A 16,978-nucleotide genomic window follows, 5' to 3' on the forward strand; every position below is an offset into this window, starting at 1 on the left:
AGATGTTGTTCTTAGATGCTGAAGAACAGCTCCTCCCAGAAGGATGAATCAGGCCCCTTTGACAGGGTTCCTGGGTGAAGCTACAGCTAGTGTTGGGATAGCCTTCCCTGAGTCATTGTAACCACAGGAGGCTGAGTTAACAGTCTATGTGTGGACTTAGTCTGCCCCCTAGTGGCCACACATAGTGACAGCCTTCAGTGAGCTGCTGCTTCTCCTTCTTCCCCTTTTCCCTCCCCTTCCCTCCTCCTCCTCCTCCTCTTCCTCTTCCTTTTTGGTTTTTTGAGACAGGGTTTCTCTGTGTAGTCCTGGCTGTCCTGGACTCGCTTTGTAGACCAGGCTGGCCTCGAACTCACAGAGATCCACCTGCCTCTGCCTCCCAAATGCTGGGATTAAAGGCGTGCGCCACCACGCCCGGCCTTCAGTGTATCTTTTAAACCTATTTTATTGCATGTGCGTGTACCTGAAAGTATGTATTTGTGCTCCATGTGCCTGCAGGTGACTGTGGACTTGGAGTTACAGGTTGTCCTGTGCTGTCCCGAGGATGCTGAGAAGCAAACCCTGACCTCTGGAAGAGCAGTGAGTGCTCTTAGCTGCTGCTCCATCTCTCCAGACCTCTGGAGTGTGTTTTTAATGGGATTCTCTATGTATGTATTAGACATCTGTAGTTTTAAATGTCTAAATTGGTGGGTCTTGGGTGGCTCCAGGGAAATGGAACTTTGAACAGTCTTGCAGCCTAGAGGTCAGCCCTATTCTCCCAATGACCATGGCTGCGAACTCGCTGAACTTGCATACGGTTTTATCTGTATGTGCGAAGGTGCATTTGAATTGAGTAGGGAAAGAGGACAGGCACTTAACTTATACCAGACCCTCAGACGGTCTCTCTGTGAACTTTAAGATGTCATTCAAGATTTATTATTATTATTACTACTTGTCTATGTGTAGATATGCACCCTTAAGTTTAAGTGCAGGTGCCTGGGGAAGCCAGAGGCATCGGATCCCCTGAATCTGGAGTTATTATGAGCAGCTCAGTGGGAGTCCTGGGAATTGAACTCCCATCCTCTGCAAGGGCTTGATGCACTCTTAACCAGTAAGCTATCTTTCTAGTCCTTATCTCTCTCTTAAAAATATTCATTTATTTGGTGTGTGTGTGTGTGTGTGTGTGTGTGTGTGTGAGAGAGAGAAAGAGAGAGAGAGAGAGAGAGAGAGAGAGAGAGAGAGAGAGAGAGAGAGAGAGGACACAACTTGCAGGGGTCCATCTTTTTTCTACTTCCACCACGTGGATCTTGGAGGTCAAACTCAGACCGTTGGGCTTGGTGACAGCTCTCTGAGCCATCTCCCCTGATTCAGTGCCTGAATCTCTTTGGCTTGTGTGTTCTAAGGGGACAGACAACTAGGCTTGCACTGGGTTTTATGAGTGTTCCTTCCCTGGAAGCTGCCGGTGCAGTACAGAGGGGCCCTGGCTAGACCACAGCCTGTATACGCTGCTGTGCATCACACCTGATACCTATGGCCAGGACTAGCTTGGTGCCTGGGCTACAGCAGGACCCAGCAAATGCTTTAATAAATAGAAAGAATGAGTGATAGCCAGGCCGTTGAATCGCTTCTCTGTGACGGCAGGCCAGTCACTTCGCCTCTATACTTTCACCTCTTATATCTGTGCCTTGGTTTGAATGAGAAGTCCCCCACCCCATAGTCTCAGGCATTGGAAATACTTGGTCCTCAGTCAATGGCATTACTTGGGGAGGTATAGCAGATGTGCCATTGCTGGGGGAAGTGTGTCCCTGGGAGTGAGTGGGCTTGAAGAGCTCGAGGCCGGGCCCCATAGCCAGTTTGCTCTTTTTGCTTTGAGTTGTGGTTGCAGATGTGAGTTCTCAGCTTCCTGATCCTGCTGCCATGCCTGCCACCTGCTGCCTGCTGCCATGCCTGCTGCCTGGTGCCTGCTGCCTGGTGCCTGCTGCCTGCTGCCATGCCTGCCACCTGCTGCTATGCTCTCTCTTACCATTATGATCTCTGCATCCTCTGCAACCATAAGCCAAAACCCAAAAAACCAAAATCACGCTCTTCCTTCTATAAGTTACTTTGGTCATAGTGTTTTATCACAGCAACAGGAATGTAACTAGTACTGAAAGCTGGAAATGACAGTGATACCGAGGCTGAGAGCTCATTGAATATAAAACAAGGACACTGGACACATGGAAGCATTGTGGATGATAAAGCACCATGCAACTTTTGGAAATAGAGATGAAAAAGTTGCCTCTTGGAAGTCTGCGAAGATGTGAACATTTTAGACACTAAAAGCCTTTCCATTTCTCTCTCTCTCTCTCTCTCTCTCTCTCTCTCTCTCTCTCTCTCTCTCTCAATGTGTGTGCTAAAATTTTATTTTCAATGATGTATGTGATCCAAATTGGAAGAAAATATATTTTAACTATGGCTCTCAATGGTTCTATTTTTATTTTATTAAAAAAAAAAATGAAGCCCTGGAGCTGGAGAAATGGCTCAGCAGTTAGTACTGACTGTTCTTCCAGAGGACCGGGGTTCAAGTCCCAGCACTCACATGGTGACTCGCAACTGTCTGTAACACCAAGATCTGACATCTTCACATGGACAAGCATGCAGGAAACACCAATGCACATAAAATAGAAATAGATAAATGAAAAATATGAAGCCCCTTTGTAAATTAGGTTGCTTATTAGTAAGTGGGCTATGCAAAGTCTAAAGTAGTTTTTTGGAGATGCAGAGATAGCTCAGTTAGTAAGGGTTTGCCCTCACAAGCATGAGGATGTGAGTTCAAAGCTAGATTCTACATGAAAATGCTGGAGCATGGTGGTACGCACATGTAACCCATGCCCTGGAGAGGCACAGGCAGAGGCAGAGGCAGGAGGACACCCAGGTTTACTGGACAGCCAGTTTAGTCTAATTGGTGAACTCTAGACTCATCAGAGAGCCTGTCTCAAAGGAGGTGGGTGCCATTCCTGAGGATGACACTTGAGCCTGTGTTCTGGCTTCCACATGCATATCCCCCATATCAGTTAAAAAAGCAAAGCAAAACAAAACAAAAACAAACAAACAAACAAACAAAAACCCATCCAACCAAACAAGAAACAGTTAGTGATGAAGTATTATTTGGCTTGGTAAATAATAGTCTTAGGAGATATTTAAATATTCTTCAATGGTGGCGCATGCCTGTAATTAATTGCAGCACTAGGGAGACTGTGAATTTGGCTATGGGGTAGGTACCAAGTACCAGGGCAGTCAGAGCCCCATACAGACCTTATTTCAAAAACAAAAGTCTTTTATTTCCCCCTGCAGACATTAATTTCGTATTATAAAACTTGAAAGTATTTAGTGTTTTTGTTTGTTTGTTTTTCTTTTTTCTTTTTGTTGTGAGGCACGGTTTCTCTGTGTGAAGTCTGGCTTATTCTGGAACTCACTCTATAGACCAGGCTGGCTTTGAGCTCACAGAGAGCTGCCTACCTCTGCCTCCTAAATGCTGAGATGAAAGCCATGCACCAGCATTGCCTGGCTTAATGTAAAAATCTTAAAGCTGACCGAGAGGCAGGGTCTTCATAGGCACTGTGGTAAAAAAGGAGGGCAGGGAAGAGTGGACGAAGAAGGCATAGGAAAACAGTCAATCTGATGGCATGGTCCCAACGACCACAGGACTGCAATTTGCCTCCTTTAAATTTTTATTTACTACTTATTATCATTACTGTGTATATGTGTGCGAGCATGCACACACTGCTGCATGTGTAGCAGGGAGCAAATGTGTGGAGGTCAGGGGGCAACTTTTGGGAGTCAGATCTCTAATTTCACTGTGAGATCCGAGGATTGAGCTTGGGTCATCAGGCTTGCACGGTGAGCTAAGTTGAGCCAAAACATGTTGAATATGTCTTTAAACCAAAGAAAATTCCAAACCACATGCCCACATGCCTGTACACACATATACATACATACATGCACGCACATACCTAGGCTACATGGCTCTGACGTGCCTGTGCACTTTTGTATCATGTGAAGCACGTTTTCGGGACACCGGGTTCATAAAAGAGGAACTGGTGACTCAAAAGTGAACCCATATAAAAATGTCAAAGATGTTTGCAAATTCCCCTTTAAAAGCGTGGCTGTCTTGTGTTTAAATATCAGTTCCCCTGTGTTGTAAATACCAGTCCTTCCCCCTAATTCCTCAGCTGTCCCTCGACATCATAGGGCTTTTTATCTTGCAAACGATATTAATTAAAAATTACATTTGTTTGTTTGCGTGTGTCTGGGGAGGTAGGTGCGTGATGAGGTGCAGGCGGTGGTCAGTGGCCCACCGCGTGGGTCCTAGAGATTGAACTAGGGTATGGAGATCAGGTCTTTGGTCTTGGTAGTTGTTGAGACAGCTCACTGGCTTAGGTTTTAATTAAATAATTGTTCCTTTACTTTTGTGTGTGGTGGTGTGTGTGATCTCTCTCTCTCTCTCTCCCTCCCTCCCTCCCCCCCACCTCTCTCTGTGTTCTGTGTGTGTGTGTGTGTGTGTGTGTGTGTGTGTGTATGCAGGTGTGTGATCCCATGCTTGCATGTGTCGAGGTCAGAGGTCAATGTCAGTGTCTTATTCTTTTGCTCTCTACCTTATTTTTGAGACAAAGTTTCTCACTGAACGTGTGGCTCACTGTTTTGGCTAGACTGCCTGGCCAGTAAGCCGCTGGCATCCTCCTGCCTCCACCTCAGCAGTGCTGGAGGTAGAGGAGGTGTTGTGGTGTGGTGTCTGGCCTTTTGACGTGAGTGCTGGAGACAAAGCTCGGGTCCTCTTGCTTCCACAGCAAACACAGCTGGAAAGTCTCTCTGTCTTCCGCTGACTTTGTCAGAGGAAGGAGGCAGGTCAACCCAGGTCTCCAGAAAGTGAGGAACAAGTCCACCAAAACAGAGAGCCGGAGAGCACTGACTGATGTGCTTAAGCTCAGCCCAAGGCCCTGCCTGTCTCCTGCACTACACAGACGGGGCAAATTGAAAACAGTTTAGGATCAAAGAATGGGATTGAGTCCGGGCAGAGTGGCACATGGAAGCAGAGGCAGGCAGACAGACCTCTGTGGGTTCAAGGCCAGTCTAGTCTACATAGTGAATTCCACACCAGCCAAGGATACCTAATGAGACCCTGTCTCAAATACCAACAGCAGCAATAACAAGCAGAACCAACTTGGACAGAGAAGGACTGAGAATTTGAGTATTTCCTCACTGAAGGGCCAACGGGTGGCAGCCTGGGCCTAACGAAGTTAATCGTCTGACAAAACAAACAAAAAACACTTCAAAGCAACATAATAAAATCTAAAAATCTCTATAATATAATTCACAAAATAAAATCAAAGTGGTTTTGGCTTATAGAGAAAGAAAACTATGACTCAGTCTCAAAAGAAAAACACAAATCACAGTCACAAACCCTAACACGATAAAGATGCTGTCATCTGCCAGATAAGGACTTTATACCAGCATAATTGAAATCATTCTCAATGAGGAATTGAAAGCACGCTCACAATGAACAGAAATATAAGAAATGGGGGTGGGGTAGGGAGATGGCTCAGTGGGTAAGAGCACTGGCTGCTCTTCCAGAGGACCAGCACCCACACGGTGCCTCCCAGCTGCCTGTAACTCCAGTTTCAGGGGACCTGACACCTCCACACAGACATACACATACAGGCAAAACAAAATGCACATGAAATAAAAATAAATCAATTATTCAAAATGTAAGAAGTGTCAACAGAGAAACAGAAAACATAAGAGACAATAAAATGGAAAATTTAGAACTTCAAAAAATAACAATACCTAAACAAAAATGTTCACATGGGTTTAAAAGCAGAATGAATGAAAATGAAAGAGGAAAAAGTCAGTGACTTAAAGACGGATGTATAAGCCTCCACCTGAAGAGAGAAAAATGGACAAAGTAAACAAACATGGGTTAGGGGATAGATCTCAGTTGGTAGAGAGCCTGCTCACAAAGACGTGGGTTCTGTTCCCAGCACTATAAAACAGATACAGTGGCATATGAGTAAACTCTCAGCCCGTGGGGGGTATAAAGAGGAGCATAAAAAGCTCAGGCTATCTTCTGCTATGTAGAGAATTTAAGTTCTGTCCGGGCTGCCTGAGACCATGTCTCAGGATAATAATACCAACCAAGCAAGCAAAACAAAAAGTACAGAGTCGGAGGCTCTGTAGAATGTGTTTTCGTTTATTCTTTTATTTTGTATTTTGTTATTGCTGTTACTATTTGAGATAGAATCTGATTTTGTTTTTGTTTTTGAGAAAGGGTCTCTCCATGTAGCTTTGGCTGTCCTGGAACTCCCTAAACAGACCAAGTTGACCTCAAACTCACAGAGGTCTGCCTGCCTCTGTCTCCCAAGCTCTGGGATTAAAGGCTTGAACAACCACACCCAGCTAGGTCTTGCTATGTTGTACAGGGTGGCCTTAAACTTAGAAATCTTTCTATTCTAGTCTTTTAAGTACTGGGATCAAAGTTTGCATCACTATGCAGGGATCTCTGTGGAACCCTAGAAGAGAAAAGATATAGCGCAAAAATATTTGAGGAAACAGTGGTAGAAAACTTTTCAACTTCTGTTAAAGATTTACATATACAGGTTTGGTAGGATCTGATGGTGCACACCTTTAACCACATTACTTGGGAGGCAGAGGCAGATGGATCTCTGTTTGGAGCCAGTCTGGTCAACAAATTGAATTCTAGGCTAGCCAGGGCTACACAGTGACACCATTTCTTTAAAAAAAAAAAAAAAGTATATCCTCCAGTTCTTTTTCCTGAAGCCTACTAGGTGGTCATCTGAATCAAGAAGAAGCTGTATGTTTCCTACCCAGTTACCAGCTGTCATAAACAGAATGAAAAACATATCAAAGTGGATGGTGAGTGGCACCTGGTACTTTCTGTGAGAAGCATCACGTAAGTAGCTCCTGATGCTCTGGGTGAAGAGTAGAAGGGTCCTGTTGGGTGAACTAGTGCTGGGAGTGACCAACAAGATTTTCCCATGAAGCAAGGTGCTTTGTCAGAGGGCACCTGCCCGTTAAGTGAGGGGCATTCTGGTTACAGAGTAAAGAGAGCTGGAGAAAGGAAGCCCAAGTCTGCTCACAGATGCGTCGTGGATGCCAATCTGAGTTCAATTTGGCCACTGTAGAAAAGGGACAGAAGGGTATCCCTAGACTGACACACTACAGGGCACAAAAGGGCTAACAGAATCCTAAAGCCTTTCAGCCTCTCTGAAGATGATGTCTGCCAAGACATTGTCAGAGAGCCCTTAAACAGAGAGTAAGCCAAGGACCGAAGCACCCAGGACTCAGAGTCGTTACTCCACTTGGCCCGCAACAGAGATGCTCTGAAGACACAACACATTACGAAAAGCAATAAGAAGACTGCAGAATATCCTGAACTTTTGGCCAAAAGACTTATTTAGAATTTCTATTTCTGAGTCCAGCTTTAACAAAGTCTTTAAGAGTAACAGATAAATGATCAGATCTTTGGAAAAAAAAAAGATATATAGATTTAAGAGGCTTTGTGAACCCCGGACAGGATAAATGAGAACAAATCTAAGCTTAGTTATGTCTTTAGCAAGCTGCTGAAAACAAACGGAAGGCGAACCTCATGAATGCAGGCAGGAACATGAGCCTTTCCAGATAGCTGAAAGTGATTTAAGGGCTGTCACTTTAAGATAGAAACCAGGGATGGCCAGAAGGCGGTGGCTTATCTTTAAATTACCCAAACATCCCAGGCAACCTATACTTCTGTGTATGAGGCAAATGTGTTTTAAGAGTGAAAGTGGAATAGACATTTTCAGACAAATAGCAATGGGACTGTCGCCGCTCAAACCCACACTATTTAAAAATAGCAAGGTCCTTCGAGGGGGGAAAGACATGGTATCCAAGGGAAACTTGGCTGTCTGGGAATGAAAGAGGAGCTTTGGAAGTGGCAAAAATGTGTGGGTAAAGATGGAAGATCCAGGGTTTAGGACCAGGGACTGGAGAGACAGCTCAGCAAAAGAGCACTTTCCACAGGGCAGCTCACTGCCATCTGTCACTCCAGTCCCAGGGGATCTGATACTCTTCTCTGGCCTCTCTGGGCACCAAGCACATAAGATCACTACAGCATGAACAATGGGGTATATGTAACTCTAGGACTTAGAACTTGAGAGGCAGGAAGCAGGAGTCAGGAATTCAAGGTCATCCTCCTCTGGTATCTAGGAGACCCTGTTTCAAAAACAAATAAAGACAAACAAGTAAAAGATAACACACATATCTGAGCTGGAATAAATGGGCCTACATAATTGTGCAGTTCCTGCATTTTACATGAGATGGCATTATATTAATTTTAAGTAGGCTGTAAAAAGTTTAAAAAGTAGATTTTAAGTCCTATCTATGGCACTTAATGTGAACTCCAATTAGATTGTGGGGAAGACAAAAGATATATAGTGTAATCCTCTAGAGAAACCACTAAAAACCATATAAAGATGAAGAGATAAATTACAATTGATAAAATAGAATTAAAATGCCTTTTCTGTTTTCTATTTGTTTGATTCTAGGGGACAGGGTCTAATTATGTAGCCCTAGCTGGCCTGGAAGCCACTATGTAGACCAGGTTGGCCTTAAACTCATAGAGATCTGCTTCCTTCGGCCTCCTGAGTGCTGGGATTAATGGCATGCACCACCATACCCAGCCAAATTAAAGATATTATTTATGTGTTTGTGTCTCTGTGAGTATACTACATGTAGTCAGGTGACTTCGGAGGCCAGAGGAGGATGTTGCATGCCCTGGAGCTGCGGTGACAGGTGGTTCTAAGTTGCCTGACGTGGCTGAAGGAACTGAACCTGGGTCCTTAGGAAGAGCAGTGAGAGCTCTTAACTCTGAGCCATCTCTCTAGCCCCACATCTTTAAAAAATATATGAGCACCCCTCAAAGACAGGAAAGCAGGAGAAAAGAAAAACAACCAAAACAGAATTGACAAACAAAACAGTAGACCTAAAACCAACCATATCAATACTGAAGATAATTATTAGTGGAGTGTACACTACAAGTAAAACTTAGAAGTTATCAGAATAAAAACAATGTGTTGTCTACAACAAATACACACACACACACACACACACACACACACACACACACACACACACACACATTTTGGCCTTGTTTTTTTTTTTTTTTTCAAGACAGAGTCTCTGTGTTGCCCTGGCTGACCTGGAGCTCACTCTGTAGACCAGGCTGTCCTTGAACTCAGAGATCCACATGCTCTGCTTCCAGAGGGCTAGAATTAAAGGTGTTTGACACCATGACTGGCTGAAATATATTTTAACTATAAATACACAAGTGGGTTGAAAGTACAAGTGTGAGATCTGGGCATAGTGGTGGGCACCTGTAATCCCATCACTTGGGAGGCAGAGGCAGGTGGATTGTTGTGAGTTCAAGGCCATCTTGGTCTACAGACCAAGTCCAGGACAGCTACACAGAGAAAACCCTGACTTGAAAAAAACCAATCCCCAAACCGGCAGTGCTGGCACACGCCTTTAATCCCAGCACCTGGGAGGCAGAGGCAGGTAGATCTCTCGAGGCCAGCCTGGTCTACAAAGCGAGTCCAGGACAGCCAAGGCTACACAGAAAAATCCTGTCTCAAAAAAAACCTAAAAAAAAAAAAAAAAAAAAAAAAAGGAAAAAGAAAGAAAAAACCAATCACCCTACCAAAAAAATCCAGAGCAAAACAAAAGTACACGTGTGAGAAGAGATGACAAGGATGCAGGAGAAATGAAAACATACATGCATGGCAAGATCTGTGTGTAGATATTTATACCAGATTTATTCATAACTAAAAGTTGGAAACCAAAGTATCCATCGATGAATGAACAGTTAAACAAAATATGACATTTATGCAAAACATTAATACTCAACAGTAAAAACAAATTGTTATAAACACGGACGGATCTCAGTATCTAAAGGAAAAAGACCAACGTATATATACTGTAGGATTCTACTTATGCTAACTGCAGCCTAATCTAGGATTGAGTGTAGCGAGTCAGGAGGGGCCTTGGAGCACCATGACCGTGTGTTATTTCTTGACTGGGGTGATGATTTGTAGGTATATACTACTATGAAAACTCATTGAGTCGCACGTGTCACCCAGATGTAACTTCTGGTGTGTAGATTATTCCTCACTCCTGCAAGGACAGACATTAAAAAAAAAATCTCAATTTTCAGGCAACTTCAACTGCTCAACTCCTACTACCTCACTTAGCTATAAAAGGGAGGTTGCTACTTCTCTGAGACCGTGGCTTCTTTTAGTGAAATGAACGTCTGTCTGCGTTAAAAATCTTTAGGTCACAAACACAACAGAGCTTCTAATTTAGTCTTAATGCCGCAGGAAAATGACTTTAACTCAGTTAGCGGAGACAAACTCGATGAGCAGCTGCCCACTGGTCTGTCCTCTAAAACACTGGAGTCCAACAACTGCCTCACACAGAGAGGACGCTCCGATGCCCTGCCAGCAGTTCTTTCTGGAATCTTCTAAGAAACACTGGATCTCTATCTTCTCTGTTTGGATTGTTCACGTTTGGTGTTTCCTGAGAACACATATGGATAAGATATCTTCCAAGGGAGCTTGACATGAGTCCTGGTAAACCCCAGGAGGAAATTTTAAACAGATGGCTTGAGAGCACTTAGCAAGGGAACCCGATACCCTTGTGTACACTGCTGAGAAATGTAGGGCCGCTGACAGCCTCATTAAGTTGATTTGTAACTGCTTGTATTCGCCGCGATCAGTGCAGACGGTTGTCAACCGGACAGATGCTGTCTAGATGCCAAAGCATATTGATCACCGTGCCTTTTTAGTTTTGGCATATTTATTACTTGCCCATTCTTTAGAAGGCTATTACAAGAGTTTTATTATATGCAAATGAAGACGTACTATGAGTGTTCACGGAAGGCCCAAAACCTCAACAGTAAGCGGACGGTCATGAATTCTTTTGTTGAACGTGAGATGTAGAATATGTCATTAATAGCACTGGCATGTCCGCGCGCCGTACTCTGGTCCTCAGAGGACGCTGCGCTGCGCTGCATTCCTTATCATTCTTTTCATTTTAAAAAGTAGTTTTTTTTTAAAAGGTAGTTTTACAATTTTAAGTAATATTTTATTGTTTTAATTTCCTGGAGCTTTGGAAAGAAGCACAGTCTTCTATATGTCTTTAGTGACTTGCTCCCCCCTCCTCAATATCACGCTGTTCTACGTAGCTGTGGCCCGTTCGCTTTATAATGCTCCAGTTTATGAGGATGCCTCAAATTTTGTACTCCAGACAGCAACTCTTCACTGGTTATACGAGTCAGAGCGGCAGTTGTGATTTTTCTGACTCCCTTTTTGTGGAGTCCTCTTTCAAACAGAAATTCTGATTTTTAATATAGTGATACTTATTTAATATTCTGTAGTTAGCAGACTTTGTGTCTCCCTTAGGAAATCCTTCCTTCTTCCTACCCATAGTCACAAAATGTTTCCTTATATATTTTCTTTTGAAAGTTTCATCTTTCGTATTTAGGTTTTTAATCCATTTAAACCATCATACGTTTTATAAAGTAGAGATGCAATTTTCCTTTTCCCTGTAAGGAACATTGATAGTTCCAGCGTGACTTAGTTATTACATTCATCTTCGTTCATTGTTTTTTTTCCCGTGGCAGCCACACCACATGTCAAGTTTTCATATGACTTTCTGGGCTTAATAATCTGCTCTAGACAGGGCAAACTGTCTGTTCCTGCGTCAGTACGATACTATCTATTAATTTCTGCAGTGCTGGGTGTTAAATCCAGAGCATCATGCATCTGAGGCAAAGGCTCTGTGATTGAGCTGTATGACAAGCCCCACTTCTGCCTTATTTAACGACTTCATGCGTCATCTTTATGCCCTTAGCTTTAGCAAGTGCCTTAATTTGAATGTATGCATGCATTTGAGCATGAGTGCGCACATTTTCCATAGGATTATGGAATTATCATCAGATTAATTTTTTTAAAAAGTCAGCTGGGCATGGAGGTGCACAGCTGCAAGCTCAGCATTTATGAGCTTGAAATAAGAGCATCTGATTTTCCAGGGCTGCCCAGGTTACATGTATCCTGGGTTGTGCAAAGCAAGACTCTGCCTCAGAATCATAGCATTCAAGAGGCCGAACCAGGATGGCCACAAGCTCATACTAGTCAGAACTACATAGCCAGACCCTGTTTCAAAACCCAAACCAAAAGCCGGGTGTGGTGGCACACAGCACACCTTTAATTCCAGCACTCAGGGAGGCAGAGGCAGGTGGATGTCTGTGAGTTTGAGGCGAGCCTGGTCTACAAAGTGAGTCCAGGACAGGCAAAGCTACACAGAGAAACCTTGTCTTTAAAAACACACAAACAAATAAACAAAACAAAACCAAGCCAACAGTATCCTTGTTGAGATTTCTCACTTTTAAAATTTTTTTTTTATTTATGTGTATGTGACTGTGTGAATGTATGCATATGTCTATGGGTGCCTGAGGGAGCAAGAAGAGGGCCTAGGGTCACCCGGAGCTCTGTTTAAAGGTGATTGCGAGCTGCCCTAAGTGGGTGATAGGAACCAAACCTCGTTCTTCCGGAAGAGCACTGTCCTAGTTACTGTTTTATTGCTGTGAAGAGACCCCATAACCAAGGTATCTCTTATAAAAGAAAGCATTTAATTGGGGGCTTGCTTACAGTTTGGGGGGATTAATCCATGACCATTATAGAGGGAAACAGGCAGGCATGGCACTGGAGCATAGCTGAGAGAGCTTTATATCCTGACCCAGAGAGAGAGAGAGAGAGAGAGAGAGAGAGAGAGAGAGAGAGAGAGAGACAGAAAGAGAGAGAGAGAGAGACAGAGAGAGAGAGAGAGAGACAGAGAGAGAGACAGAGACAGAGACAGAGTCAGAGACAGAGACAGAGACAGAGACAGAGACAGAGACAGAGACAGAGACAGAGACAGAGACAGAGAGAGCTGGCATTGGCTTTTGAAACCTCAAAGCGCATGCCCAGTGACACACCTCCTCCAACAAGGCCACACCTCCTAATTCTTTCCAACCAGTTTATCAGCTGGGGACTGAGCTTGCAGGTACATCAGCCTGTAGGAGCCACTTTCATTCACACTGTTACAAGCAAAAGTGCTCTCAATGGAGTCATCTCTCCAGCCCACCAAGATTTACTTCTAAGGAGCTAGAGATTTAGCTCAGGGGTGGAATTCTTGCTTTGGCACAAGGTGCTGATTGTGATCCCCCAGCACTGCAGCAAATATGAAAATAACAAGAAGAAAGAAAAACAAACAAACAAACAAACAAACCACCAACAACGTGATTTCTGTGTTGAAATAGCACAAGGGGTAAAAGCACTTGCCACACAAGTCTAACAACCTGAGTTTGAAACCCGAACACATAGAAAGATGTGGCACGCATCTGCAATCCCAGCGTTCTTAGGAGGCACGCAGGGGCTGGGGGCGGAGCAGGGACAGGAGAACCATCTGTAAACTTGCACACCACTTATCCTGAAGTACACAGACCAGCAGAAGCCAGAGACATCCTGCTTTGAAACAAGGCGGGAAGCTAAAATGAACTCCCAAAAGTTGTCCTCTAGATTCCACATGCATGTGCCCACATGCACACATATATGTGCAAATACATATAATAATAAAACATAAATTAGCAATGTATGTGCGCACACACACACACACACACACACACACACACACACACACACACACACAGAAAACCCAAAAGAGATAGCAGCATTATTCCCATGGTCTTTGGTTCTTCTTTGAGACTAATCTTGAGTGCTAGAATTAGCAGAATCTACTAGATCCTAAATTGATTAAGACCATTAGGAATTTGCTGTAGATACAGGGTTGGCTCAGACATAGAGAGAAAGTAGGGTAAAGAAAGCATACTGGGTGCCCTGTGGGAGCTTCTATTTCTTAGGCCAATGCTTCTTCATGTTCTCTTAATGGTGAAAAAGGAACAAAAATAGACAAAAAGCAGAAAAGAAGGGCCATGAGAACTATGTAAAAGTTTTAAAATACTTAGATGGAAACAAAAAAAATCGCACAAACAAAATACAGCTATGTAACATAATGTGACAGGGGACAACTGAGAGGCAGTGTACAAAAATAAAAGTAGTGTAATAGCTACCCAATGGGATGGTGAGAGGCTTCTAAGTTGAAAGTATTTTGATGGTCATTTTAAAAAATAATAAAATTTAAAAAAAATTATTCAGATTACATCTCAATTGTTATCCCATCTCCTGTATCCTCCCGTTCCTCTCTCCCTCCCACTTTCACCCTATTCCCCTCCCCTATGTCTGTGACCGAGGGCGACCTCCTCCCCCACTATATGGTCATAGGCTATCAAGTCTCATCTTGGTAGCCTGCTTATCCTTTTTCTGAGGGCCACCAGGCCTCCCCACCAAGGGGAAGTGGTCAAATATGGAGCACCAGAGTTCGTGTCAGAGTCAGTTCTCACTCTCCACTCAACTGTGGAGAATGTCCTGTCCATTGGCTAGATCTGAATAGGGGTTTGACATTTACTGCAAGTATTGTTCTTGGTTGGTGCAGTAGTTTGAGCAGAACCCCTGGGGCCAGATCCACCTGTCATGATGTTCTTCTTGTAGGTCCCTGCCCTGCCCCCAGCCCCTGGGTGCCTCCTAAGAACGCTGGGATTGCAGATGCATGCCACATCTTTCTGTGTGTTCCGAGTTTCAAACTTACAAGAAGAAGGACCCTCTGGATCCTTCTATTTCCCCATTCTCCCATACTTCTCTCACCTAGAGTCTCAATAGGATGTCATCACATCTATCCCAATCTCCTGGTAAGTGAAGACTTTCATGGGACATGCCTTTTGGGCTAGTGTCCAATTATGAGTGAGTATATGCCATGTGAGTCTTTCTGCTTCTGGGTTAACTCACTCAGTATGATAATTTCTGAGCAGGCAGTGCTCTTAACCTCTGAGCTATCTTTCTAGCCTCCTGATCGTCATTAAAAACAACAACAACAACAACAACAACAACAACAGTACATTACTAGATTTTGAATTTTTTTCAATAACAGGTATATTGAAAAGCACTACAAATACTTCTACCATTAATATCAGCACATGGCATTTACCTGTGGCAGGCACTGTTCTGAGTGCTTTCTGTCACAAAATTCTGAAAATTTGGGTTACTTTCTCCCTCCTTCTCTCTCTCTCTCTCTCTCTCTCTCTCTCTCTCTCTCTCTCTCTCTCTCTCCCTCCCTCCCTCCCTCCCCCTCCCCATGGACTTCTGATCCTACCTGCCTCCTTTTCCCTAGTGCTTCAATTATAGGTGTGGGCCACCACACCCTGCTATTTTCCTTTTTAAAAAAATAATTGGTTTATTTAATTTTTATTGTGTGTGGGTGTTTTGCTGACATGTATATCGTGTGCCGTGTGTATACCCAGTGCCTACCAAGGCCAAAAGAGGGCATGGGATCCTGAAGAACTGGAGTTATAGATAGCTGCCTGGCACCAAACCTGAACCCTCTGTGAAGGCAGGAAGTGGCTTTACGCACTGAACTCTCTCTCTCCATCCCCAACAGAAAGCATTTTTGAATCAATGAGATTGTTAGGCCGAGGCCAGCACAGCACACAGCCAAAAGCAGACTTCTTACCATCGTTGCTGAGTTCTTCCACAGGAGAGGGTGGGTCGGTATGCTCTTGGTTGCCTTTTGTAATCTCAACCACCTGCAGCCTTCTGATGCTGCGCAGGCTGATCTCCTTCAACCCTTCCTCCAGCTGTTTGATCACTTCCTTTCCAGGGTGAGAAGTCAGGACGGTAATCTAAACGAAACCCATGAAGATGATCAGTACGCCTGCTTTCCTAGCCGTCCAGAGCGAGGAACATACACTCTATTCTGAAAGGCAAATTTGCAAGTCTCCGGTAGAATCTGTTATGTTTAGCACAGAGAGAAAGATTTAGATATAACTTAGAAATAAAATTAAGACGAGATTACAGGCAGCCACCACAGGTCCAGCCACTAGTCCGGGGCAGTGGCTGACCAGCAGGGAGCCATCGCGTGCTCTAGTCTTCTTATTGTTCACTCTTTAAGAAAACTTGAAACACCGACAGCATCTCTTCTGCTCAAAATATTTTGCTTTCCCAGGAAAACAGAGGAACAAGGTAGGCAAGTTCCACATACGTACACTTTAGGGAGCCCATGGCTCTTCTCCTAGCGCTGCTCCCACATGTAGCATTCTGAGCACGGATCCAGATAAGTTATTTCTTTTGACTCTAAAATGTACTTAGCCCTTGACTGGTATGTTGGACCTGAGGAAATATTAAGGCATTGTGTATAACCGAATCTTTTATTCCATCGGAATGAACTTTTTGTTTCTTTGGTTTTTTTGTTTTTTGTTTTTTTCCGAGACAAGGTTTCTTGGTGTAACAGAGTCCTGGATTCACTTTGTAGACCAGGCTGGCCTTAAACTCACAGAGATCCACTTGCCTCTGCCTCCTGAGTGTTGGGATTAAAAGTGTGCGCCACCATGTATGGTGAAATGAATGGCTTTTTGTTTTTGTTTTTTGTTTTTTGTTTTTTCAAGACAGGGTCTCTCTGTGTAGCCTTGACTGTCCTAGACTCACTTTGTAGACCAGTCTGGCCTCAAACTCAGAGTGATCCACCTGCCTCTGCCTCCCAAGTGCTGGGATTAAAGGCATGTGCCCCCCTGCTCCACTTGAATGTTCTTAATTATCAGTTTTGCCTTGAATTTTGAGACTCTGGAAGGCAATTGTATATGCAATTATTTTGTATGTAGATGTTTTTGATTAGCAAAGAGAAATGTAGATACAAGTACATTTCTATTATTATTTCTGAATACTTTAATGTTGTAGGGTAGTTTTGGGTTCGCAATAACACTGAGCAGAAGGGCAAAATGGTGCTTACCCTTTGTCCTCACACATACATAGCTTCTCCCTTATTAATTTCC

At 43.7% G+C, this 16,978-nt stretch overlaps 1 protein-coding gene across 1 annotated transcript in view; it reads right to left on the bottom strand.

Moving 5' to 3' along the window:
* The window catches only part of M1AP (meiosis 1 associated protein), a gene marked incomplete at its 5' end in the record, with an annotated part of 77,992 nt that overhangs the window by 36,362 nt on the left and 24,652 nt on the right, over positions 1-16,978 (bottom strand). Inside the window, one exon of the mRNA XM_084766197.1 lies at positions 15,664-15,832. Within this exon, the coding sequence (XP_084622323.1) occupies positions 15,664-15,832 (169 nt within the window). The remainder of the gene's footprint in view (positions 1-15,663; positions 15,833-16,978) is intronic.

The sequence above is a fragment of the Acomys minous genome (genome assembly GCF_964271855.1).
Source record: "Acomys minous genome assembly, chromosome: 17".
In the NCBI taxonomy this organism is placed as follows: Eukaryota; Metazoa; Chordata; class Mammalia; order Rodentia; family Muridae; genus Acomys; species Acomys minous.